Source organism: Calypte anna, chromosome 4, assembly GCF_003957555.1.
Source record: "Calypte anna isolate BGI_N300 chromosome 4, bCalAnn1_v1.p, whole genome shotgun sequence".
In the NCBI taxonomy this organism is placed as follows: Eukaryota; Metazoa; Chordata; class Aves; order Apodiformes; family Trochilidae; genus Calypte; species Calypte anna.
In genome coordinates this window covers 13,481,203-13,508,622 of record NC_044247.1, presented here as the reverse complement: position 1 = coordinate 13,508,622, position 27,420 = coordinate 13,481,203, and the positions used below count along the sequence as shown (strand labels likewise).

The window sequence follows — 27,420 nt, the reverse complement described above, 5'->3', positions numbered from 1 at the left end:
TTGAATTGCTTTTTAATACATCAGCTTTAACTACATTTAAAACAATTTTAAACACAGTCTTCCTTTTGTCCTTTCATCATCGTCATTACTCAGTATTATTGTTACATTTATTTATTTAATTGTAATGTGTTAATTTTATCACATAGATGAGTATCAGCTTTTTTCTATTCTGAATCCCTGTAAGCTTACTGAAAGGCAGCTTACCAGTGGAGATACAGCATGTTATTTTAGGGTATTTATGTTGAGAAAGAGTGTTTTTTCCCTTCCCTGCAATGTAGACATTCAGTCTCTTGTGCTCCCCTGTCCCAAATTTGTTTTGTTATTCTGATGATGATACAATCACATTGAGCTACAGAGGAAGGGTAAGTACTGTTTCTTATCTTTCCCTGGAACTAAGCATTAAGGCTTGAAATAGTTTGAAAGCAAAATATTTCTAATATTTAGTTTAGCTTTTGGGATCACAGAAATAAAATGCATTTGCCACCCTGACCAGTTCCATAGGATTGGAGTATTCAGGTATTTGAATTGGAATATGTTGCTAGGATTGCATATTTCCTACTCAGAATGCTTGCAGTTGCAACAGCAAATAAAAATATAAATGACACGAATTGTTAGAAAATTGAAAATCTTTTGGAGGCCACGAGTCAACACTTTTTATAGGTAGTTCATGCAGATTAGAGAAGTTACTGGAAAATATTGCTGATTTGAATGATTATCATAGAAATTACCACTGTTGGAGAAGTGTCATTGCCCTTGTGGAATTGAGAGCAGGAAGTAAAGCCTGCATGGGATCTATTGTATATTCTGTGTTTTAAGTAAAAATGTTTCATGTTCCTAATAAACTCTCCAGCCTAATTTTGAAAGGAAATTTCTAAGACTCTGTAGTATTCTGGAGTTTTTAAGTGAAATTTAAAACTTTCCATGCTCATGGAATAACTGTATAGCTACATGAAGCATGTAAAACACAAAAAGGGAGCAATAAACTTTTTTATTGTTTTGTTGATACTTAATAGGACCACACTAATTATTTTTAAAAACAATCAAATTATTCTGAAGGGGTTCTGAAACCCAGCTGTTGAATGTCCACATTGCTTCTGAAGACTAAATTTACTTACAATAAAGATAATCCTTGTGCAGTCAACATACTAAGTTCTTAGAAAAAAGAACAAAATGTTGTTTTGTGATCATAATATTTCTTTGTTCTGTGTGTTGGATGTCATAGCTTCTTCTTATACAAGTTTCCTTGTTTTTACTCCACTTCTCTGTTTTTTGTGCAGCTTTGATTTGCTTATTTTAAAAGAGGTAGTACAGAAAATGGCAGGGATAGAAATTACAGAAGAAATGACAATGGAACAACTGGAAGCCATGACTGGTGGAGAACAACTAAAAGCTGAGGTGAGTTTCTGTTCAATTTAATTAATAATTGCTATTGCTTATTAATGGTGGTTCTGAAGGGCTTTAGCCTTGCCCTGGGGGTAGCAGCTCTCTGTTGAGGGTAGTAGGATCTTAAACCATTTTACCAGCTAAAGCTGTTCATGCCTTGGCCTCAAATATCTAGTTGAGCCTGACCTGAACTCAGCTGTCTAGGGAGCTGCATGGCAATAATCAGAAGTAAAATCTGACATTCCTGTGTTGAGATGAGACTCTGAGCATTCACAGCAGACCTGGGTCTAAAATGCAGAGTTGTGATGCCAGAGCTGAAATGTCACTCTTTGCTTACTGGGTGAAAGGCTGATTAATAGCATGCAAGGCTAGTTTGTTTCTGGTTCTTATATACATATATTGCAGTACAGGGAATGCATAGGAAATGGTATTGATGTGAATTTTCAGTGTTTCTGCAATCAGAAACACATGTGGTTTCCATTTGTGATTTACAATTTCCAAACTTGAGCAACTTTTTCTGTACTGTGCAGGGTGGATACTTTGGCCAAATCAGGAATACAAAAAAATCTTCTCAAAGATTGAAAGATGCATTATTGGACCATGATCTTGCTCTTCCACTGTGCCTGCTTATGGCTCAACAGAGAAATGGTGTGATCTTTCAAGAGGGAGGGGAAAAACATCTGAAGCTGGTGGGAAAACTGTATGATCAGGTAAGTGAAAATACCAGCATTTGTAAGAGCCACAAGTTGAAGAATTTTCAAAATTAGTTGCAGTGATCTTATTATTAAAAGGTATGGGTGTATTAAATAGATATGCAGACAAGGGGCTTCTGAGGGAAAGATTAAAACATCCTTTGTCATAAAAGGTTAACTTCTTGAGTCATCTGTAATGTTCTGCCTTAGGCAGAACATTTTGTTCTGGTAGAATAGTATGCTCTCACAGTTCTCCTGGCTTTCATAGGGCACTTTATTTTTTTCTTAGCATCTTTTCCCACATCAGAAAATTCTTGCTACACTATGTGTTAACTTTTTTAGAAGAAAAGAAAAAAAAAGCAAGCTTTCAAGTACTTCCTAACTTGGCTTTTGAACAAAATAATACTGTTTCCTAATTTATTGTATCTTTCACATGCAGTGCCATGACACCCTGGTACAGTTTGGTGGATTTTTAGCATCCAATCTAAGCACAGAGGATTACATTAAGCGAGTGCCTTCTATTGATGTTCTCTGCAATGAGTTTCACACACCTCATGATGCTGCATTTTTCCTCTCCAGACCCATGTATGCACACCATATTTCAGTAAGTAGAACTCTTCTGCTTGCCTGCTGTCAGTGCTGCTGTATACATGTTACCAATTTATCTGTTAGGTTTCTGTTAAAGTTTCAGTTTGCTAAATAAAACTTTCAGAAGCCATTAAGAGTAGTGGTAGAAAGAAGCTTTGTAGAAAGTATGGCCCATGTGCCAGAGCTTTCATTCCAGTGAAAGACATTTTAGCTAATGAAATCTTCTGATGATTTTGGGTGATCAGTAGGACTTTTCTCCCTCTCTGTTCCCCCAGATGTTGAAGTTCTGCAGATGTTTTAGGGGAATTTTTGCTGTGGAGGAAAATGTTGCAGCAGCCAAAAATAAATTTGCTGTAAATAAATAAAATGTCAGGAATAAATTTGGTGTAGTACGTGTTACTGTAACAACAGGTAGCAGCATTAGTCAAGAAAGATGATAAATCTGTCCAATATGTCTGTACATATTTATGGATGTTCTTTATGGTGGTCTTCACTGCTTTATGTACATATATAGCATTTAATGTGTGTAAATGTTATACAGAAGGGCTTTTGAAAGAGTTAAATGATATTGTAAAATTGAAATTAAATTTTGTACAAAGATTACAGGCTTTTTTATTTTTTTAAATCCACAGTCAAAGTATGATGAACTCAAAAAAGCTGAGAAAGGAAATAAACAGCAGCACAAAGTTCACAAATACATTACATCCTGTGAGCTTGTGATGGCTCCTGTTCATGATGCTGTGATTTCCCTGCACCTCCCCAAGGTTTGGGATGACATCAGTCCTCAGTTTTATGCTACATTCTGGTCTTTGACAATGTATGACCTTGCTGTCCCACATAGTAGCTATGACAGAGAAGTCAATAAACTTAAAGTCCAGATGAAAGCCATAGATGACAATCAGGAAATGGTAAGTTTGTGTAATTTTATAGTATACTTTCAACTTCCTAACCTTGAATGGGGTGTGTGAGTCTGTGTGTTAAAATCTGTATTTCAAAAAGCTGTTTGCTTTTTGCCTTCCCTTTAACCAGCCAGTGTTCATACAATTTGTTGATTTGATAAAGCAGAACATTATTTAGCAAAATAGAAGGTTCTTCAAGTGTTGCTTAGCATTATGAGGAGTGTAATTGCTCTATTTATAGCAAGTGTTAGCATACTATTGAGTTGCATTGATATTTTATAGCCTCCAAATAAAAAGAAAAAAGAAAAAGAACGTTGCACAGCTCTTCAGGACAAGCTCCTTGAGGAGGAGAAGAAGCAGTTGGAGCATGTGCAGAGGGTTCTGCAGAGACTGAAACTAGAGAAGGATAACTGGCTTCTGGCAAGTAAGTGTGTGTAGGCAAAACATTCTGGATGCTTTTGTAGTCATCAGTGTCCCCAGAACTCAGAAAGCAGCTTGCACCAATACTCTAAATGTTGATTTTAAAAGTTGATCTCTTTATACATTGAGGTCTGTTAGCAAGGTAAACTCTTAATTAGAATGTAGTGTGCCTTTTCTGCAAATGCTGAGTAGTTGATTTTTCAGGGAGATGTTTTCATTTCTTGCAATGTCAAGAGTTTTTAAAAATTGCACTAATTTAGCAAATAAACAAGTTTGACTAATGAAGTGGAAAGTTTTAATTGCAAGGTGGCCTTCCCTTCAGTTAGAAGGCTTCTAAGTTGGGATAATTGCTACATTGCAAGAAATAGGCATGTAAGCTCTGAGTGAGTGGTTTGAGGTAACTTTGAGTCCTGTCATGAGGAGCTGGTATTGGAGTGGCAGCACAAACCCTGTGCCAGTGACAAGCATTGTTCCAGCCTAACAGCACCAAAAAAAAGAAACAGCATGCAGATGTTTCATGTGGTGGATACATGGGAGGCAAAACAAACCTTTTTCTCCCTCATGGCCTCTAATGTTTCATATTGACTGTGAACTCTGCTAGTATGGTTAATCTCAAATGTTTTTCTCTGGTCAGTTTACTTCTCTAGAAGAACTTTCAGTTTGTAACTGGAAATAGTTGTTCATCAGTCCCAAGGATCCTAGCATAATCCAGTGGAAAAGCCTTTTATTGGCCGACTCGTGTAAGATCCACCCACCTGATTAATGAAGAAACATTGACAATTAAATTAAGAAGGTTATTCCCTATAAATATTGAACCTACTGGTACAGACAGCTAATCAGCTGCATGAAATTACTGATGTAAAAACTACTACTACCTTGACTGAAGCTTGGCCTAGAGCTGATCAGTTTTTCTGCATAAAGCACCTAAAAGCATGGAGAAGATTGTTTGGGTAGATTAAATGTGTATTTAAACACGTGGTCAATAATACAGGATTTGTGCAGTACAGGGAACAGCTCATGGTTGGCTCTGGACTGCTCAGGCTTCAGGTGCAAGGAGTTTCCCAGCACTGCATCCAGAGACAAACTTTTTCAGCAGTTTCCCCACTGAAAGAAGTTACCTGTAATTGTGATATGTGAGGAAATTGAGCAGCTCATCCACTGTAGTGTAGTGGGTTTTATTGTAATCTTAAAATAATAATATTTACTTTTAGAAAAAAAGATATGCTTCAAAAGTGTAGACACTTTTGATAGAGTGGTTATATCATTAAAAGTAGGCTAATTTTTGGCAGAATACTTAGACTGGTAGTTTTAGCAGTTGGAAACCTACTATTTTGGCTGGCTGCTTTCTTGCCTTTTATACTTTTGAAGTAAAATTTAAACATTCAGTTGTGATGTCTCCTGTTTTGTTTTTTTTTAAGTCTCATGGGCTGGTCATAACCTTTGAGAGGAAGATAATAAAATTAAATTCAATCAATATAAAATTATTAGTTAAGTAAAAGCTGACAGTCCTTTCTTGAAGTCCAGGCTTTAATCTCTTGAGTATCACAGAACTGAAGCAAGTAAATCCTGGGTCTTATGACTTGTGCCCTGTAGCCTGTGCAAGAATCTCAGTGCTAAAATACCAGAAAACAAATATTCTAGAGAAATAGCAGGTGGTGTTCCTTTTGCTGACATGCAGAATTTGAGCAGTTGAAGTTTACCAACATTTTTTTCTGAGCTTGTTTCCTTCCCACCCCCCTATTGTATAGTAGAAGAATTTTTCCAATAAGAAATAAAGGAATTTTCTACACCCACCTTCCTACCCTTCCCTTCCTCCTCAAGCTGTTAAGCTTATTTTGCCTTTTTCTGAGCAGTGCCAAAGATACGCCTGCAATGCAAGCAGCCTGCTGTTCAATCTCAAGAATATGGATTTATGATGCTTCTTGGGAAGAGTATAGCTGAGTCTTTAACTCATTAACTTTCTTCCTTTTCTCTTTCCACTTCTTTGTTTTTGAAGAGTCTACCAAAAACGAGACTATCACAAAATTTTTGCAGTTATGTATATTTCCTCGATGCATTTTTTCGGCGATCGATGCAGTTTATTGTGCTCACTTTGTAGAGCTGGTGCATCAGCAAAAAACACCCAACTTCTCCACACTCCTCTGCTATGACAGAGTAAGTAGCTAGAACTCCATGTGTGTATGTACTTGGTCAATATTATAAGCATGCAAAACTAATACTCCTTTGCCTCCCAAAAGAGAGAAACAAAGCCATTACCTCCAATATGATTTAACTCTAGATTCTGTAACAATCAAAAGTTCCCTTTTGTACTTCAGATTCTACAAACCAAGGTGTATTAGAGATTCAGGTGATTATTTTCAAGAAATTCTGCTTATTTATCCTAATGAGACTGGAGTTTGAGAGCAAGGTCATTAGCAGTCAGAAGAGTTGCACTCAGGTTTTACAGCCTTCCAGTGGTCTGCGTATCCACAGCTTCATCTGACACCCCCTTCCACACTTTAGCTGTATACCCCCTACCTACCCACTACTGCTGTATTGTCAGCTTTCTTTTACTTATCTCCCCCAAGCAGCATCCTTAGGGCCCTTCTCACCCTAATAAGTGGTACTACAGATACCAGAGGTTTTTTTGTATCACTGTGAGACATGAGAATACTTTTGATAGCAGTAGCAGCCTGACTTTCTGGGTCAAACAGTGCAGTTGATGGAGTCAATTGTTCAGGTTGTTCTTACAGCCATTTTTTCCTCCTCTGGAGAGCATCCATCCTCTTGCAGGATGCATTCAGATCTGACAGTACTGACAGATCTGACTACTGTTTTGGGATATCAGAACCATTCTACCACTTAATGCTATAATAAGTGAAATTAAGTGCATCATCTGTACAGTTAGAACAGATTTGACTATGAGCTTTGATTAAAAGGATGGCAGGGGAGGCTGTGTTGTAAAAAAATGATGGTGAAGATTGTTTTCAAATGAACATTCAGTTAAGATTTCCTGCTTTCCTTTGAGATGAGACATTTCAAGTAGGTATTTGCTTTGATTTTATGGGTCCAAAGAGCATTCTTACTCAAATATTCAGTCCATGTTTTAGGTGGCGAAAGCAGGCAACTGCATAAGCACTCTCTGATGAACCTGGTCAGGCCAGGAAAAAAAATCCCTTTGAATCAGCTTGGTTAGGTGTTGACTTCCATCTGCTCAAATAAATGAATCATTTGAAAACAGAAGTTCTGTGCCACTGGAGACACAGTTGAAATTTGTAAAGCTGTGAGGCAGCCACAGGTGTAGGCAGTACTTATTTTCTGGGTAAAGTGTGAAGGACCAGCAAGTAGTTGGATAATAAAGTGTTGAAAACAAACTGAGAATATTTGATATCTCCTTTATATTTAGAAAGCAGCTGAACGATGGTTCAGTTGAGAGAAATTTGAAAATCTTGTTGGTTCTTGTTCCCTTTGTTATTCCATAAAATCATTGTAACTTTTGATTACTGCTATTCACAGGTTTTCTCAGATATTATATATACAGTTGCAAGTTGCACTGAAAATGAAGCTAGCAGATATGGCAGGTTTTTATGCTGTATGCTGGAAACTGTGACTAGATGGCACAGTGACAGAGTCATATATGAAAAGGTATGTGAAGCTATAAAGAAGTGTTTGCTCATGTAATGGCCACTTGTGTAGTTCAGCCCAGTAAAAATGGATTCAGTGAAATCATGAGTTAGATTTAAAAACACTGTGATTAAATTTTTTTGGTGGGGTAGTCTTCCATTTCAGTTTCTGGGATTCATGTAGTTTTAATAGAAGTAATTTTGTATAGTGTTAAAAAATAGTGGCTGAAAAAAAACCTTATTTCTGATTTTCTCCTAGGTTGTCTTGAAGATAATTTAGGGAGCATTTGGAAACTCCTATTTCCTTGCAAAGATAGTTAAATTGCAGGTCTTTTCTCTCACCCACAGATAAGATATCAACATAAATAAGCTTTTCTGTAAAAGTATTTGTTTAAGTTTTGTCAAGTGCAACCATGTCTTAGTCTTTAGCAGAATCAATGAAAAAGTTCTTCAGATATTGTGTTAACTTTTGCAGAATTACTGGGTTTATGCCTCCCCAAAAATATTTTTCCTATTTCTTTTGTGTGCATGTAGGAATGTGGCAACTATCCAGGCTTCCTAACTATATTACGAGCAACTGGATTTGATGGTGGAAATAAAGCTGATCAGTTGGATTATGAGAATTTTAGACATGTGGTACACAAATGGCACTATAAATTAACTAAGGTAAATAAAGATGCAGAAGAGTAAAGGTTTTCAGAAACTTTAATTAGAAGAGCCAACTTCATTAGGTTTAATTTGTGTTCTAGGCTTCTGTGCACTGCCTTGAGACAGGTGAATATACACATATCAGAAACATCCTGATTGTGCTGACCAAAATCCTTCCGTGGTATCCAAAAGTGCTGAACCTGGGCCAAGCCTTGGAAAGAAGAGTACATAAGATATGTCAGGAAGAGAAAGAGAAGAGACCTGATCTATATGCATTGGCTATGGGGTAACAACACCTTACTTTAAGAAAGTGGTTAAAAATGGATCATGAAAGGCATCTAAAGACTTGGAACTGTCCTAACATTTGATTTTTACCTTATCACAGAAGATTTCGCTATCCTGCATCTCAGGGCTGGCAGTGTGAATGAAAACTTTCATTTTGTGCTGGAGGATCCCTAGTTTCCTTTATGAGACTCTAGTAAACACTTTAAATAGAAAGATGTCCATTCCCAGGAGCATAGCTTAATCTTAGAGACATAGAATAGCAGCAAATAGGAGACAGAGTAAAGAAGAAAGCCAAGGGCTGTTGATGCAAGACTACTTAGATTTTGGAAGTTTGTGATTCTAAAATACTTAGTTATGTTTTGCATCTTTCTGTGAGGACTGCAGAATCATCCACGTATGCTTGAGGGGCAAGTCAGGTTGCCCTAACACTTCTAGGATCTGTTGGTAGCCTGTTTCTTCTGTGTGTTTGGCAGAGGGGTGTGTGTGATGGCTGCTGCTGTGTCTAGTGTTTGGTGGTGGTTTTGATTTTTTTTCTTTTCTTTTGAGCTCATCGATAAAGGGGGAAGAAACTGCGTATCAGTTGGGAAAAACTGTGAAATAAATAACAGATGAACTGTTAGATTAGACCCTCATTTAAAGTTCAGCCCCTGTTTGCTTTTTGTTTGTGCATATTTAACAATCTGTGCGACTTGCAGCTATTCTGGGCAGTTGAAAAGTAGGAAGCCTTTCATGATACCTGAAAATGAATTCCACCACAAAGATCCACCTGCCAGGAATGCTGTAGCTGCAACAGTACAAAATGGGCCAGGTGGTGCTGGGATGCCAACATCTCTCACAATAAATACAGTTAGACTGGAAGAAAGCACTACAGAGGAGACTGGTAAACAAACCTCTTAATTTTATTTATTATTAATTTTTTTTCCACAGAATGGTTTGGGTTGGAAAGGACCTTAAAGATCATCTAGTTCCAATTCCCCTGCCATGAGCATGAACACTTTCCACTAGACCAGCTTGCTCCTGGTCTAGCCTAAAACTTGGCTGTTTTAGGAGAATTCTGACATTTTAAGCTACTCTCTCAATTGTGTTCATGAAACTGAAAAGATAATCTAAATGTGATGCTAAATGTGTGTTCTTTATTTTTAATTAGTTTTGGGAGAGTGTGTTCTGCATTTAATTACCTATTTTAACTTAGCTACACATGATCTTACATGACTGTGCTTAGGTACTTGTTTTGTTTTAACCAGCAGGATTTATACTAATAATACAAAACTGTTTTCTTTTTTAAGCAGAGAAACTAAAGGAGAAATCTCAGGGTGTGGTGAAAGTTATTAATAAAGTTGTCAATGCTACACCAAAGGTGACAACAAGCAATGGAAACAGTGCTTCTAATAGGTGAGAAAAACTACTCTTTGACATTCTCTGTTTTCTTCCTTCCAAACAGCAGAATTATTTGAAACTGAACAGCCTTGGTTTTTGCATTCTGTTCCATATACATTGTTAGATTAACATATATTAATATAGATTATTTCTTCCAAAATACACAGTTGTACTGATCTGACACTGTTGTTAAATGCATTTCATTTTAGATAAATAAAGGTAAAACAAATGAGAACGTGTCTGTTGCTGTTCTGATAGAGACAGCAAATCTGACTGCTTCAAGAGGTTCTATCAGCCCATCAGAAGTGAAACTCTTTTGTGATAAAACTAGAGCTGGTTTTGTATGCATGCTGATCGACCTTTTTTTTTTTTTAATGCAGCAAAATAGTTAAAGAGAAAGATGAGAAAGAAAAAAGTGGGAAGGAAAAAGATAAAGAAAAGAAAGACAAGACTCCAGCTGCCACTCCAGAGATGAAGGCACTTGGGAAGGATGGGAAAGATAAGCCAAAGGAAGAACGGGCTAACAAAGATGAAAAAGCAAGAGAGATCAAGGAGAAAACGCCAAAATCTGACAAGGAGAAAGAAAAAGTCAAGAAAGAAGAAAAAGCTTCAAAAGAAGAAAAGTCCAAGACAGTTGTAACCATTGTTGAATCAAAGTCAACTGCAGAAAAGGAGAGAGAAAAGGAGCCATCCAGAGAAAGAGATGTAGCGAAGGAAATGAAATCCAAGGAAAATGCTAAAGGAGGAGAAAAGATTCCAGTAGCTGGGTCCTTGAAGTCACCTGTTCCCCGATCAGAAATATCAGAATCTGAAAGGGGTAAGTCTACATATTTAGTTTCTTTACTTGTCTAGAAAAACAGAATGGGGCACTGGAAAATCTGTGAATGTCAAAAAATGCTGGAGATGCTGAAGAAGAATTGCTACATAATAGGTGGTGTTTTGGCATTTTGCTTTTAAATACAGTCAGTACCTGAAGTAGGTAGTCAGCATATTTTCAAAAGGCACAAACTGAATGTGTGAACTTCACATGTCTTCAGTGAGTTGAGTGCATGTTTTCATAAAGCCTGTCACTTTTTAGTCTTAAGTCTAAGTGTTCTTTTATTAAAATATATTTGCATAACTGTGGCCTTCGCAAAAATGTAATGACAAAAAACCTTGTGCCTGCTCTGAGAGTTGTATCATAACATTTGAACTGAAAGAAAATGGGATGTGGAAGATGTAGGCCTGTCTGTCCTTCAGAAGGACACAGTAAGCTTTATCAGTCTCTTCTTCTGTTAAGGGTTTACAAATCCTTCATGTTGCTCTTTAAAGTTCGTATAATCGGAGGCTGATGCTGAGTTTTATACTTGCACTGCTTAAGGCAAAACAAGTAGAGCAGCACTGGGTTCACCTTTTCAAGGTCTTGGTAGCAACTCTGAAATGCAGATAAAGACTTACATAAAATGGAAGTTAGAAATGAACACAGTTTTGCAGCAGTTTGTTCACATTACACTTTTCCTGCAAACTTTCATAAAGGGAGTCAAGCCAAGCTGCTAACTCTAGGGAGCTTAAGAAAATCAAAATTCACAGAGTGGCAAAACTTGAATTCTAGCTGAAATTATTTTGGTACTTCAGCAAGCTGTATTACTAGATTATCCTCTTAAATATGTTTTTAAAATGCTGTTGTTCTCTTCTTTCCTCAGAACAAAAACGCCGCAAAGTTGATACACATTCTTCTCCATCACATTCCTCAACAGTAAAGGTTAGTATAGCCTGAGGAAGGCAGCTCCCATGTTAGGCTCACAAGTTTGGGATGCCAGTATTCGACTTCCTTCAAGTTTTGTGCCAAGTATACACTGGAGCCACTGGAGGTTTTATGTTGCATTAGAAAATGCATTCCTTTTCTTTATTGGCGGACTGTCTTTTTTTCTATAAAAGTATTTTTAATTAACCAAAATAATGCTTCAAGGACCTAGCACAAATTTTGTAAATAGTGTTTGGAAATGGCAAGAGAATTTTTACACAGAAGTGCCTCATTGTTTTAAGCAGTCAGTTTTTTTGGAGTGCAATGGTAGCTACAAGCAAATGAGTCTTTGCAGCAGAGTGGAGCATATTTTTCTGCACTTCCATTGAAGAATCTGTAGCACTGAAGATTCCTGGATGATGCGGGATGCACCATACCTCTGAATTCATCAGGCTTCTTGATGAGCATCATACCGATGTGTGCCTTCTAAGGAGGAGTCTTGAAAGGAGTTCCATTTTAAAGTCTCCTTGGTGATCAGTTCTGCTGTAGTTGTGTATATTCAGTGAGCATGCAGCTTCTGTTGTACCTTCCCTTCGAGGTTTGTTTATTTCCAATGGGTTCCCACCATGTTGAGCCCTGCGTTAACCCAGATGTGGCAACCAAGCCTCCTACCCAGCAAAGAGAAACCCCAAGCATTCGAGCGCAGCACAAAACCATGGGCGTAGCCTACTTGAAGACTCAGGGTAGCCATTCCTTGCTCCATATTTATTTTATTTCTAAACCATCTATGTTCATGGAATCTTTGAATTTGCAGTACGTTGAACATTCAAAACTGTAAGTTACTAATACTTCATCAAGAGCACTGTGATGGATTATGTGGGCCTTTACACTTCACCGTCTTACCAACTTTAGAGCAAGGTTTTCCATCTTAGCATCTTTAGAACAAACTGTTCTTTTTATTTTTCTTTTTTTTTTTTCCTGTTTTTTCAAAGAGTACAACTTTTTCTATGTAAGATTTACTTGAAAAGTTTAGGCTGATTTTGGAGTTACTAGTTTTAGGAAGCAGGTGAGAGTGGTAACTACTCAAAATAACAAGTTTTTCTTGCCTGCTTTTTGTAAATGGCAATGTAAAGTAATTCTAGAGAGACTTCTACCACATTTAACCAAAAGTGGAGAAGATGCAGGTTTAAAATTTAAACCTGTTTCACCTATGGTTCAGCTTTATTTTAGAATTGAGACTGTTTTTATTTATATTTTGTATTGGCAGGAGTGTTTTTTCACTGTTCTATGAAGAATTAGATATAAACACATTCTGTAGTTTACGTAATGATTGAGTCTAGAGAATAGATATGACTGTCTCTTCCCCCTCCCCTTCTTCTTTCTTTTTTAAAAATATTTTGCTTCCTAGCTTTTTGCAGTGTACAGTATTAACATAAGATTTATTCCAGAAGGAGTAGCTGTTTTTTGTTTCGAGGGTACAGCCATGCTTCCCAAAGTTCCTCTGGTTTCTGAAAACTATTCCAGCTTACGTGTCATCTCCATTCATTTTCTACAGGACAACCTCAACGAACTCAAGGACTCTTCAGCAAAGGTTTGAATCTTTCAGACACCACCAAAGTTTACTTTTCATGTTTTGTTGCCAAGATAACTTTCAGTCTTGTGGCAAACCCCACCAGGAAATGCAAATTCCATTTCTGTAAATGCAAGTGTAGTAACAGAGGGATTTTTTTCAAGCTGCTGTGTAGAACCTTTGCACAGGAGAGAGGGATAGTTATGGGGAAGCAGTATAGTAGAAATCACCTGAACTTATGATTTTGTCAGTGTTTTTGGGATTTTGTGGGTCAGTATCTTTTCTGTTCCTCTCTGAAACTGGTAAATTTTTTGAAATGTCCTCATGAATAAGTCATTTGTTTGGCTGAAGAGATAATAGTGTAATTAAAACAGTCCTTTGAATAGTTAGGTTTTTTTTTAATCCCAATTAAAAAACAGTAGTTTGTTAAAGCAGAAAATATTTGAGATCTCTGTAATATCAGTGCTCTTTCCCCTTGCTACTGTTGTATTCCTGTTTAGTCCTATAGTACTGTATTTCTAAGCATCACAGACCTCCTGATAACCATCTGTGTGTGGTTGGTTCCTGTAAATGCACTTCAGATTCTGTATCTCATGAGAATGTGTTCTAAAGAATGCTTTCAGGAGTTCACAGATTCAATGAATACTGAGGTTGGAAGGGACCTTCAGGATCATCTGGTCCAACTTTTCCTGGCAAAAGCATGGGCTAGACAAGGTGTCCCAGAACCCTGTCCATCTGACTCTCAAAAACGTCCAATGTTGAGGAATCCACCACTTCCCTGGGGAGATTATTCCAATGGATGATTGTTGCCATTGGGAAAAATTTTCCTCCTGTGTCCAGTTGGGATCTTCCAGGAGTATCTTGTACCCATTACACCTCATCTCATCCATTTGACTCCTTCAAAAAGGGAATCTCCATCTTCTTTATATATAGCCACCCTTTTGATACTGGAACACATTGATAAGGTCCCTTCTAAAGTGCCTTTTCTCAAAGCTGAGTAAACCCAATTTTCTCAGCCTTTCCTTACATGACATGATTCCCAGTCCTGTTTTTACCATCTTGGTGACCCTTCTCTGGACCTTCAGCCTGTGCACATCTTTTCTGTGTAACAGGGATCAGAACAGAATACATATTTCAGGAGTGGCCTGACAAGCACTGAGTAGAGTAGGATTTCTCTCAAATGACATTTTGGAATATTGTGTTTTAGATACTGCAGCTAATATGTTGCTTTTTTTAAACTCAGTAATAGTCACAGCTACTGTAAACTTGCTAATTTCCTAGGGTGTATTGCTGATAGGAAATGGGTCAGGTCTTCTATAGTTGCTTTTGATGTGCACCTTAATAGCACAAGTATTTATCACATGGAAAATGCTGACCATTTGGACTTTTTGGATAACCTAAGGGTTAATCTGGAGTTACTTACATTCACTTAATTTCAAAATGCATAATGGATTATCACTACCTATTCCACATTGGCACTCCTGTTTTACTTGTAGCTCTTGCTGTCTAAACAAAGTATTCAGAACACTGTTTTAATTCAAAATGCCTCTAATTTCATAACAGATGCTTGCTAATAGCTTTTTGCAGTTGTCTCTTTCTGGTACCAACCATACCTGTTTACAGGGAGAGTTCACAAAGGAAGAATCCATTGATTCTTAGAGCTGATGAAATTATAATGTCAACAGATTGAATACTTGCATTTTCAAAAAATGATTTATAAATCAGTGTCATTAAATAGTGTGTATTCATACTTTTTGAAATTAGAAAACTGATATTTGACCTCACTTTTATCCTGAGTGTGGTACCTGGCAGTCTGTATAATCTCACTTTTCCATCCTGTACTGTATTGGTCAAATTTGAGCTGGTTCACTGAAGCTTCACTCAGTTTTTCATTAGTTAAGCTAAATTTTTATTTATAACTATTTTATTTATTACCATATCGATGTGGTAATCAAGTGGACAGTGAGGCTAGTTAGAATTAAATGATTAATGAACATCTTTATTTTTCTAGTCAAATCATAGAATTAACTGTAATCAGTTTGTATAGACTTAACTGGAAGTATATGCAAGTTGTGTGACTTTTTTATGTGTTGTTTAAGTGCTCAGGGGATATGGGGACTGTCCAACCCTTTCATTCCTCTTTTAAATGCTGTCTTCTCTCCCTTAATGAACCAATTTCCAATCTTGAGTGCCACTCTGGACAAGGTTCCTTACACATTGTGCATTTACACATTGTTCTTTACTGCCATGTACCTTTTTGGGGAAAGGATGAAATATTTCAGAAGCCTGTAAGATTTAGCAGCTCAACTTCTGCTGCAAGTTAGGAGTCTAGTGCTGCTGTGTGCTTAGAGCCTTTCTTTACCCCTGACTTTGCCCAGTTTCTGGGGCCAGACCATTGAAGTGTTGGCTTACAGGGCATCTTATAAAGTAAATGGTGGCAGACTTGAGTTGGGTTTGTGTTTATTTGCCTTTGCCCAAGTTAAACAACATACAGCAGTGCCCAAATTTTTATGTGCTTTCAGTTAGCAGCATTTCTTTGAAGCAAGCTGGTAAAGCCTAATGAGCTAAATCCTGCCTTTTTGGGAGGGATGTTATCTAAATCTCTGTGTTGGGATGGTAGAAGAGCAGTGGAATCTGTCAAACAACCAATGTGAGTTTCAGAAATGGAATAAGGAAAAGCAGAGCTATGTGTTGCTTTCTCACATGGAAAGCACCTCTGGGAATAACTATAAGGAGCTGCATAGAAAATGCATATTTGCAAATCATTGGTAAAAGCTGGCAACAAAGAAGGGAGCAAGGATAAATTTACTTGTGGAATGGTAATGTAGGAAATGGAATAAGAAAAGACAAGGGAGGAAAAAGAGCAAAAAGTAAAACAGTATCTAGTGAAAGGGGCAGTCTTTAGTGTTGGAGGATAATTAAGTTCCAGTTAAGTAATAAAAGGAGAAGAGACCTAATATTGTTAATGTGACTTTTAACATAATACCAGTAACACCAGTTTTTGGAAAGCTAAACATTTACCAGAACTAGAGAAGGAAAGAATTAAATTAAAACTTTTTTGTTTGAAATAGTACTTGTTTTGGATCAAGTGTTTAAGCTTTGTTTAGTGTTACACTTGATGTTACTGAGACTTATTTTCTATTTGCCTTTGTGACCCCAGTTTATATTAAATATATTCATCATTGTGAAACTAGTGTTCTTTATAGAGTTTAAGAAAATAACTTAGAAAAGAGTGGAGTAACAATCTCTAACACATTACAGAACAAAACCAATTCTGTGCTTGGCTTCTTTTATTATTTGAAATGTAGGCTTAAGGTAGAGATTTGTATCACATAAGATAAAAACCACATTATTCAAAGGATTAAGATTATTTTTTTTAAATGCACTAGAGCCTGCCTAAGTGGCTGATGCCACTGATTCATTCTAGGCAAGATTGCAAGTGTTAAGTCAGTCAAAGGAGCTGCATGTCCTGTTTCAGTAGAGTTCATCTATCACAAACACACAATACTGGTGAATGTTGTGTGTCTTTAGTATAAGTGTTAAAACAAAGTGTTCTTGAATTTCCAGTGCTGAGAAAACAAGCTATAGGTTAAATTACAGATGACAAGTTTGAAAGTGTCTTCTGTCACTTTTTTTTTTTCCTAGTAAAGTATTAATGCTTAATTTTGCTCTTTGAGCTACATCTGTTACGAGTAAGACTTTATTTACTCATCTAGGAATGCATATTAATATTTGGTGATATTGCCTTAATTTGACAGCACTACATTAACCACACTACTCCAGCACTGTCCAAGAGTAAAGAGAGAGAAGTGGACAAGAAAGATTTGGACAAGTCAAGGGAAAGATCCAGAGAGAGAGAGAAGAAAGATGAAAAGGACAGGAAAGAACGAAAAAGGGTTGGTGAAATTTTTATCAACTAGTTTAGAAAATTGGTATATTCCTTGGAAGGTTCTGTTGAAAGTCCTTGCAGTAATAATTGCCTGTACAGCCTGTCCAAGCAGGAATCCATGTCAGGGTTGGTTTTCTTTTGTCCTGTTGACTTTTTCAAGGGTGGGTTTACAGTAATGCATTGAAAACGTTTTCCCTTCAAAACCGATCTCAAGAAACCTTACCCAGGATGTGATGTGATGACTGAGTTACACCTTAGGTATTAAAAAATCTGTTCTCCAAAATAACATTGTAAGCAGGTGCTACTTCAGGAGTACATTTTAATCTGCTAACATCTGCATAATTGTATTTGGTGCCAGGATCATTCAAACAGTGACCGAGAGGTACCACAGGATTCGACCAAACGTCGCAAAGAGGAGAATGGGACAAGTAGGTATTTTGTTTTGTGGGTTTGTGTATGAGGCTTTTAATTGTTGTGAATTACAACTTTATGTTGTGTTTTTAGCTGGTTCCTCAAAGCACAGTAAGAGTGAAAGTCCTTCTGATTCCCCTCGCTTAAATGAAAAAGAGAAGGAGAAGAACAAATCAAAATCTTCAGGAAAAGAGAAAGGTGATTCAATTAAAGCAGAAAAGATGGAGAAGAGTTCCTCTGGTAGCAAAAAGGTAAAATAAGCTGTTCTTGTTTTGTTGATTTGATTTTTTTTTTTCTTTTACAGAACAATTAGATTATTTTTTCCTGAATTTTATTGCTGCTTTATGGCCTAAATTAAAAACATATGCTGTGAATGTGTGAGAAAATGGTCCTGGAAATTCTGGTATTGTGTGACTCAAAATATTACAGCAGTCACTCCTGGCTGGTTAAATTGGAGGAATATTGCATTTGGGCAGTAGCCAGGGTAATGCAGAAATTATTCTAAATTATATTTGCAGACCAGTTTGGGAAGCAAATATGTGAAAGCAGGGTTCATTTACATAAAAACTACTCTATATTCAGATTTTCAAGTGCATGTGTCAGCACAAGTCTTTTTTGTGAGAGGAGGTAAGTGTGTTCCAGTCATGTTTGTAAAACACGTTTTTGTTGTAAAACAGGATTTCCAAGTTGTTGTAACTCTTTAGTGGCAGCTGATACTGTGGAACTGCAAGACAAAGTCAGAATAATCTTAAGTCATAGAAGCAGTTTATTGTCATTCTAACTAGTTTTTTTAGATATGGCCAGTTACAACTTGAAATATGTATAATCCTTACCATTCTAGATAACACTTACTATAATAAAATATTTCCCATATGTGTATTTTTTTTAAAGGAATCAAGACATGATAAAGAGAAAACTGAAAAGAAGGAAAAACGAGAGAGTACTGGAGGGAAAGAAGAAAAGAAGCAATATCTTTTAATACATTAAACTTTTGATAAAAACACACAAAAACACATAAAATTAACTTCCTTTTGTTTTATGTAGTAAAATATTATTTTCCTTAACATTGGATCTACTCATAAATCTTCAGACAAGCACAGATAATGAAGATTTTTCCAGTTGAGGTAAAAATTTTTAGAATTTTCTGTTTGACTTTATTTCCTGTGGCTCCTTTTGACCAGCAAAGGATACACAAACAAAAAGAGCCTGAGTGTGGCTGAAAAGGGATGAAATTACACAGGATGGGTTCCTTTTGGGGTGGTTTTTTTTCTTCTTTGGCTGTTTTATGTTGTTTTCTTTTAATCCCAGGAAAAAATCTTTCCCCGTTGTTGGCATAGAGGTTGTGTAGAAACTTAAATTTATTTTGGGGGAAAGAAAAAAGGGGGTTGTCTGTCAAGCAATGCATTTTTGGCACTTTTTCCAAGAAAGGTTGCAATACAAAAACCAAAAGATGAATCCATGTGACCCTGATAGTCATCATTCTTGGTAATTTACCTGTTAATTAAGAGTATCTTGCCTTATATGTTGGAAGCTCAGGTTTTATATTATTTTTCTCTTACTTTTTCTTTAACAAAAGGACTAGCTTTTAAACTAAATTGCTGGACAGTGTACTAGGTCAGTTCATTATCTCTGCTTAATCTTTTATCTGATCAGATTTGAGTAGGAAGAAGCCAAAGGAAATCTTTTGCATGGAGGCATTGAGTGTTTGCAGAAAAAGAAACTTGTTTGACTAGTTGCTAAACGAAAAGGATTATCAGAATATTTTGAGTAACCATATTCAGATTTTATTTTTTCATATTCAGAGCTTTTAGAAAAATAAATTGTTCTTTGCTGACAGGGTACTGAATTTTTTTCAGACATATGCAAATAGGTGGAGACTTTAAATTTAGCTTTTGATATATGAGGGATTTTTTCTCTTCTTTGCATCTAGGCATTTTAAAATCTTTAGTGTTTAATTTTCAGCTATTTGAGGAGGAAGAGAAAATTGAAGACATTTAAAAATACAGAAGTCCTTTTTTGCCTCAGATTTTGAAGGATTGATGGGGCTGAAAATTTGTCTTGTTTTCACAACTGTCTTGGCTGAGTTATAAAGTGATGCTGCCTTTCATGAAGTGATGCTACTTTTCACCAATAGATTTACTATAAATTAAATTTAAAGATAGCAGGAGGAAAACTCCCTACAGTTTACCCAGAGGAGTGGCAGAGCTGCCATCCTTTAGGTATTCAAAACCTAACTTGATGAGCCACAGCCCTGAGCAACCTGCTCTAGTTAATTGTTTTTTTTTTTTTTTAGCAAGGTTGTTGCACTGGACAGTCTTAAGAGGTCCCTTTGAGCCTCATTGGTTTTGAAATTCAATTATATGGGTATCAGGTTTGAGGATACTTAAGGTACCATTATATGGTGGAATTTATTGGAGAGGTTAATTGGCTGTGAACCCTCACATCAACATTGCTCCTCCTCCTCATGGCTCTGCTTGCTTCAGATGTCAGAGAAGGACCATGACATGGTACCAAGTTCTTCTCTTGGCTTCTAACTACAACATTAGAGACCAAATCTGAAAAGTGTAAATGCTTTGGTGTTGGGAATTCTTTTCCAAGAGGCCTGAGGAGTACAGGGTGGCTTCTGTAACCCTTAGAGGAGTGTTTTGATGAGGATCCAACAAAACAAACCAGAAACAAAATTTCTATTCTTAAATCTTCCAGTCATTTGGAAACATCTTCTGAAAAAAGTCTCCACATGTGGATTGTGGCCTCAGAGAACAAAGGGGGGGATTATTGGATAAAGGATCTCAAGAATTCCATTTGGTGATGTTGCTTGTTCTGCCAGTGAAGCTGAAGGCAGATGTATGGAGGGGTAATAGGGGTTAAAAAAGCTCATGCTGATACTGTGTGCTCTTTGGAGGATATTGGTAGAAAAAAAAAAAAGATAGGGAGTTCATGTTATTGCTTCTTAGTGCTGTTTCTTTTTATCTTCTTGAAACAACAGAAGGTGCTTTTGTGAAATGCTTCCAAAGTGAAAATGATGAGCACTCTTAGGAAGGAATTTTACAGAATTTTGTTGACTCTTTGCCCTTCATAGCCATTGTTGCCTCATCACTGTGGATGGATCCCATTTTCTTTTTTTCCTATTTCTTTAAATATGGCTTTAAAAAAAAAAAAAAAGGCAATCTTGGCAGATGAAGTTCACTAGTGAAGAACTTGACACTTCTTTGGTAACAAAATTTGGAGTTATCTTGACCAGTAATTCAGTGTAAAGTGAAGGATTGTGATCAATTAAAAAAAAAAAGCATTTTATGACTTCATCTTGCTTTAAGCAAAAAGTGCTTGGCTGAATGTCAGTTGGACAGTAAGGTCCCCATCCAGTGATGCAGTGGGATAAACCTGGAATACTTGACACCATCTTATTGTTTGAATAGTCAAGAGTGAAAATGCTTTTTATAGCAGCACAGTTGTGGAATCTAATCCTGTGCTCAAGTTTGTTTTAAATTCTTTGTAATGTGCTTCCTAACGTCAACATCAGATTGACAGCATTTATTTATTGCTTAATTGAGATAACATCTAAGAGTTTTTACCTTCACAAGTGACTACTTGTTTCTTGTATCTTCAGATTAGTGTTTCACTGCTTACAATGCAGCTTTCACATTAATATAGTTCTTGCTGTGAATTAAATGAGTTATGGAATGAATAACTGATGAAAATGGTTTTTTTATTTCCTCCTTCATTCTTTGACTTGTGAATGGAATAAAATGCCTCATGGTGACATCAGTATTTGTGTGAACAACATCCAATTCCAGTTCTGTGTGCCTTCATTGCAGGTGAGATTGAAATGGGAAGATATCCAGCTGTGACCAGAAATGTATTTTCCAGAGTATAGATTGCACAGAAATTTGTGAATGAAGAGGACCCATCTGCATCTCCTTAAATTATTCAGTTCTTTGCTTTATTTCCCCGTGCTGAGAATTTAATTGTTGAGTTGTACATTACTGTATTTTAACTTGTTGCTTAGTTTCTTACACATTTATTTTCAGTACCTGGCTGAAAGTGTTACCTATTCCATATTTTAGCACAATGTGCTGCAAACAAACAGTTGCCATAGTGCAAATGAGGTTTCATGTGTACAGAGTTCCACATTAGGTTGTCGAAAATACTGCCTGAGTTTAGTAATTCTTTCAATCTGAAATGCATTCTTTTAGATGTTTGAAAAACACAAATAAACAGTTATTGAACCTTTTTTGGATTTACCTCATTTAAACTCTGTTTTTATTTATTACTTGGCCTGTTTTTAATATCAGTGACTAAAAAAAAAAAAAAAGTCAAGTGGGAGCACTGTTTTCATGCAATGCTTAGGGATTATTTGTATATTATGTGTACAACATTGACTTGTTTAAAGAAACAAAGAATGAACCCTGTCCCTCCCATCCTAGCCTAAACCTGTGCTCAGTTGTCCCTCGCCACACCTTTTGTTTGTCATGTTGTTTTTAGATTGATTGGAAATGCTCTCTTCAAACCAGAAATAAATTAAGTTACAATTACAGCTACAGGAGCTTTGTATTGCTGAACTTTAGTCTGAGAAGTTTCACAATGACATTTTTAAAAAAAAAAACAAAAAAAAATTTTTATCTGCTGAATTCTACCAGTGTAACCTTTTTTCTAAATAAACAATAGTTTTCTCAATGGGTCGTAAATCATTCTCTGTGTGGTCACTTTATTGCTTTATGTGTTGCTATGAATATTTGGTGTTAGTTGGAATGGTGGGAGGGTTTTGCTCTCTTTGGTTAGGAGCCTGTTGAAACTGCCTGCACATTGGTGCAAAGGATTAGTTGGTTACACAGTGCTTCAAGGTTACTTTGCTGCTGGGAAGTCCTGGATGTGTCCTGCTTCTCCAGTAGCTTCCAGAAGCTCAGGATGTACCTTCCTGTATTCAGTAAGTCTACATCTTCCTCCTCAAGCATTTGCCCCTCATCCAAAGCTCCTTAAAAATCTCTGGCACTTTTTCTTCATAATTCAGTCAAATTAGGCTGATTTGCAGTGCCTTGAAAAAGCCTTGATTTAGTTTGAGCAGTTTAGTTTAGTGCCTGACAAAAGGACTGCCTGCTGACAGAGCATGAGGTTCACCTGGAAGCCTTTAGCTCAAATTCTGGGTTAATTTCCACCCCTGTCCTCTCAAAGGTGTGGATTTCTTTCAGTAAAGACTCTCTACTGGGTTGTTTAATCTAGGAAACGGGCTGTGGAAGAGCACCTGGTTGTGTCCTTTGGAGAAGGGGAGTTTCCAGTGCCTGGAGACTTCACTATTTAATGATGACAGTGTAAGTGAGAGCTGAGGTTCTTTGGCTTGTGTCCAGCAGCTTAAATACCCAAAGAATATTCCCCAAAAAGGAGGAGCTAAGGATACAGGTAGATTCTTTACAAGTTTTGGATGTGGTGCCTCTCTCAGGCACTTTCTGTACAGCCACCTCTTTGGGGACTGCAGGACTGATGGAAACTTGAGTGTGTTTACTCCTTTTGTTTGCCCAGAGCTCTGTGAGACAGACAGACAGACATCTGTCTGGAACCCCCAGCCAAGTCCTCCTTTGCCTTGTCAGCCAGAATAAAGAGGTGGTGACTTGTAGGAGGAAAGAAATCTCCCCTCTCAGTGCTGTTTGCACATCAAATCAGTTGAATTGTTAAGACTGCACCAAGCAGTTCCTCTTCAGCCTTTTTGTTTACTCAATGTCTCCTTTTTAAATTCATATTCTGCTCCTCATCCCTTTGGTAAGGATACACTTTCTTTTCAAAACTGATGCAAGAAAACTCTATTGGGGGGTGAAGAGGATCTGATGCCAGTGGGAGGGGTTTAGCAATATCAGGACTGGAATATTATCAGAACTAAAATTTTACAGCCTTGGTCCTCATGCTGTAGAAGATGGTGAGCAGTAGTGAGAGCTGCCTCAACTGCTGCACAAGGGCTGGAGGGTTTTTTTTAAGGAACAGCTAATATAAAGATCATAGCACCTTTAGTTTGAATAACTGTTTTAAAAGATGAAGTTATATAAGTTAAGAAACAGTTTCTTGGAGGAGGTGTGGGATCTAAGGGTCTTGATAGACTCAAATACTGTAAAGTGGTGACCTTGATAAAGACTGAGATTTCTTGTGGGTTTAACTTCTCCCAGTATGTATTCCAGTCCCTATATTACTGGAATTATTATACAAAGGAGTGTGCTCTCATTTGCAACATCATCATCTCATTCATTGATGCTTACTAATGAAATTCATACAAATCAACTTAAGTTTGCAGGGCGAGATTGATCCTTACTGAACAGGCTTGGGAACCAGGGTTTGCTCATGGGGAAGTGTAGAAGCCACAGCTCTGTCAGAGCAAACTGATTTTTAATGATTACTCTGAGAATCATGCTGAATAGATTTAAATGCTCATTCTGTTTATGTGAAATTTACAGTCTAAGTGTACAAGGAAATAAGGGTGACATAAGAATATGCTGATTTAAATGGTAAGTTGATTGCTGTATGGCTTGCTTAAATAATAGAGGTTTGCTCTATATGTGTCACACCTGTATTGCTCTTTCCTGTCCTGCTCTCCCCTGTGTTCAAAAAAATTCAGATAGAAGCTGGAGTTTCTGAGTTCTGAGGGTCTTGTTTTTGTTGAGGAACTGACAGGAATCTATCTGCACACCAGCAGCAGCTCCAGCTGTGGTTTGGCCCAAGGGTTGGTGTCTCTAGAGCTCAGATGGTTTAGAGTTTGCCTATAGAGACTATTTTAAAATAGTAGTATGTAAGGTACATTCTGTGCTCAGCTGATAGGGTGTTCAACACTTTTGAGCCTAATGAAGCTTCATCACAAATTAGTTGCTTTAGCTGGTGGTTTAAACCTCTGAGGATTCAGAAAATATGCAAGCAACAGCGGGGAAAAATGATGCTGACACCATAAGGACCTTTTAAATCACTGTAATATTGCATTTTTTTTATTCCTCTCCTTTGAGAATTTTGTTTCTCTGTTTAAGAAAAAAATGTTTGATGTGCCCTTGTCTGTGCCTGAAGTGATGAGCCTGGGTGCTGGCAGAGGTTTTGGGGTAATGGGTTTTTTTGCCAGACTCGAGTGTGTGATGCTGCTGACACCAAAGTAGGTGACAGGACTGGGGAGAACGGAGCATGTGCCTGCTTAAAATTCCTGCCTGTAGGAGTTGTATCTTGACAGATTTTTTAATTGCAGAAGATGATCTTGGCCTTAAGGGTTCTGTCCACAAAGCAAATTAATTTGTTTTATTCCCAGGAGTGTTTAGGAACAGTTTTTGCATGGATTCAACAAGCAAAAGCAAGCCTCTAGCTAATAGAATATTTGCTGACTGTAATGATAAAAAAGTAACCTTTTTGTATCAAGTGTCAGTACTATAAACACAAATTACTTTTAAATATTCTGTGGGCTTGGTTTATTTGTTTGCTTGGGTTTTTTTCCAGAGAAAAGAAACTTGAACAAAAATTGAGCATCCCAGGTGATCTGTGAAGGTCAGGCTGTGTCTTCAGTAATTTGGGGTTTGGGACAGAGTGGTTTGTGTTGTGGCTGAACTGGAAAATACTGGATATTGTAGTGCTTGATCAGTATAACTCTTCTGATTACCTTTGTCCTTTTTAATTAGAGGTTATTTCTGGATGAATAGAAGATTACAAACCTTTGTCCCACAGTGCAAGGAAGACAGATTGGGAAGGGAATCCTGTAGGATTTACCCAGCTATTTAGAAGTGAAGAAGAATTACTAAAAAGGAGACCAACCAAGCTAAATACTCAGGAGCTTTTAATTAACTCATTAAGGCAGTCTGAAATGAAATACTTCCATCTAAGTCTCTCATTCTCAGGATTCACTGGCGTGTGAATGAGATTGGCCTTGGCAGCTTGGCCATGGGCAGGTTTGGCACACCCAGGGGGAGAACAAGGTCACCTTAGGGTCTCCAAATACAGTGTAATCTCCAAACAAAAGAGTACACTATCTAAAAGGGGTTGAAACAATCACTTAACACTCAGATTTTAGGAACACCCCTCTCTGGGGATGCCCATGGACATGGCAGAAGCAGCACAGTGCTGGCACAGCCTCGTGGGCAGTGGTGGGAGAGAAGGGATCCAAGATGCTCATGCTGCCCCTGTCCCTGGTCTGGCAAGCACAGAGCTAAAGCAGCAGCAACCTGCATCAGTCAGGAAGACAACTTTGTGAACTCAGATCCTGTAGCTGGAGTAACTCTGATGCTCTCTGCCCTGTCCTGTTTTCCTGACAGGGGCCCCAGGAATTGCCTCCTTCCATGGTCATGGCTGAGGGAGGGTTTTCTCTCCCAGGGAAACCTTCCCCTTTTTGTGGGGATCTCTGCAGGGCTTCAGCCTTGTGTGTGGAGACACCAGTGAGAGCTGTTTGGTGATGGGCATTGGATACAGGGAGCAGCCTGTGGGAGGTGGGATTGCCAGAGACCTTGAGTGGAAATAGGGGGGATCAGTGAGTTTCAGAGGGAAGTGCTGACTGAAGGGGACTGTGTTCTCAAAATCCATGGTTTCATGGATTAAACTTGAGATGGTGATGAGGAAGAACCTCAAGCAGAAGGGCAGCCCTGGCAGTGCTGCTGCCATGGTCCTGGCCCACCAAGAGGAAACTTGGGACAAAGCACCCAATAATAAAGCCCTGTTCCTGGTGTGGTCTCTCTGAGGTGATCTAATTGCTCTGTGTAATCTGCAGCATTTGTGCTAGGTCACAGCTTCAGCTATTTTATAATGAGGTATTTTTGCCCAACTATGGCAAACTTCCCTTGCTTAAAGGGCAGGGGAATACTAAATAAATACCATTTATATTTATTTGCTTCTGCTCAAACTGTGGCTCTTACATTAATTTTGTAGGTTTTTGGTAATTAGCCTGCTCAGCCCAATTTGGAATTCAAAGCCAATATTTGTTTAAAAGCTTCAAATGATATTAAAATCTGCTCCCCAAGCACACAGCAGACACCTCTCCCTCTCAGAAAATGCCAGCCCTGCACTGAAAGCAGCACGGGTGGGCAAGAGTTGGTCAAATGGAGAGGGCCTTAAATGGGTGTAAAACTGGGGTGCTGTGAGGCAGAAGGGGGGGCTGGCTGGGACACCCCCTTTTCTCTGGGGCCCTTCTGGGAATGGGGCTCTCCCATTGAGGGACATAGAATCCCAGATTGGTTTGAGTTGGAAAAGACCTTAAAGACCCATCCAGTTCCACCCTCCCTGATGGTCAGGGACACCTCCCACCAGCCCAGGCTGCTCCATGCCCCATCCAACCTGGCCTGGAACACTTCCAGGGATGGGGCAGCCACAGAACCTCTGCCAGTGCCTCACCACCCTCACAGTGAAGAGTTTCTTCCCAGTATCTATGTCTGGTTAAAACCACCCCCCCCAGCCCTCTCCCATCACCATCAGCTGCAGAACAGGGATGTGCTGGGGGATGCAGGGGAACCCCTGGGCTGGCTGGGGAGAATCCCCAGCTCCTGGCAGGACACTCAGGGTGTTCCCTGGGCTGCATTGAGCCGGGGATGGGCTTTCGGACCGAGTTCCCCCCCTGCCCACCGCTGCATGTCAGTGTTGCTCCAAACAACGGCAGCGAGCAGGGACCGCGTCCTGCAGCTGCTGGAGGAGCTTTGCTGCTGCTCTCAGCACACGGACATCGTTTCAAACTCCTCATTAACCCCTCATTGCGCCTGGGGTGCTGTTGAGCCAGAAGGGTGGAGTTTTACACCTGGGAGTTGGGGCCAGGGGTGGAGCTGCCTGGTCCGAGGCTCCTTCCCAGGTTGGTGGCTTTCTGGTGCTACCCTCTGTCCCTGGCTCTGCCACATCCCCACCCCCCGCAGCAGGACCAAATCCTTGTCCCTGCCATCCCCACATTTCTGGCCTTGACCCAAACCCCATCCTGCTCTCCCACACAGGCTGCATGTCCACTTTCATAGT

At 38.3% G+C, this 27,420-nt stretch overlaps 1 protein-coding gene across 2 annotated transcripts in view; it reads left to right on the top strand.

Moving 5' to 3' along the window:
• Positions 1-22,172, top strand: part of THOC2 (THO complex 2) — a 50,474-nt gene extending 28,302 nt beyond the window's left edge. Inside the window, exons 20-39 of one of the 2 annotated variants that reach the window (XM_030448852.1) lie at positions 1,278-1,395; positions 1,914-2,093; positions 2,515-2,679; positions 3,296-3,571; positions 3,845-3,986; positions 5,979-6,136; positions 7,478-7,606; positions 8,119-8,250; positions 8,334-8,518; positions 9,213-9,397; positions 9,807-9,909; positions 10,275-10,711; positions 11,577-11,635; positions 13,173-13,208; positions 16,946-17,083; positions 17,435-17,504; positions 17,581-17,738; positions 18,379-18,455; positions 18,564-18,611; positions 21,303-22,172. In XM_030448852.1, the coding sequence (XP_030304712.1) occupies positions 1,278-1,395; positions 1,914-2,093; positions 2,515-2,679; positions 3,296-3,571; positions 3,845-3,986; positions 5,979-6,136; positions 7,478-7,606; positions 8,119-8,250; positions 8,334-8,518; positions 9,213-9,397; positions 9,807-9,909; positions 10,275-10,711; positions 11,577-11,635; positions 13,173-13,208; positions 16,946-17,083; positions 17,435-17,504; positions 17,581-17,738; positions 18,379-18,455; positions 18,564-18,591 (2,776 nt within the window). In that variant the 3' untranslated portion in view covers positions 18,592-18,611; positions 21,303-22,172. Of the gene's footprint in view, positions 1-1,277; positions 1,396-1,913; positions 2,094-2,514; positions 2,680-3,295; positions 3,572-3,844; positions 3,987-5,978; positions 6,137-7,477; positions 7,607-8,118; positions 8,251-8,333; positions 8,519-9,212; positions 9,398-9,803; positions 9,910-10,274; positions 10,712-11,576; positions 11,636-13,172; positions 13,209-16,945; positions 17,084-17,434; positions 17,505-17,580; positions 17,739-18,378; positions 18,456-18,563; positions 18,612-21,302 lie in introns of both variants that reach the window. The other variant, XM_030448851.1, reaches the window with a different exon arrangement.
• Positions 22,173-27,420: the final 5,248 nt, after the last annotated feature.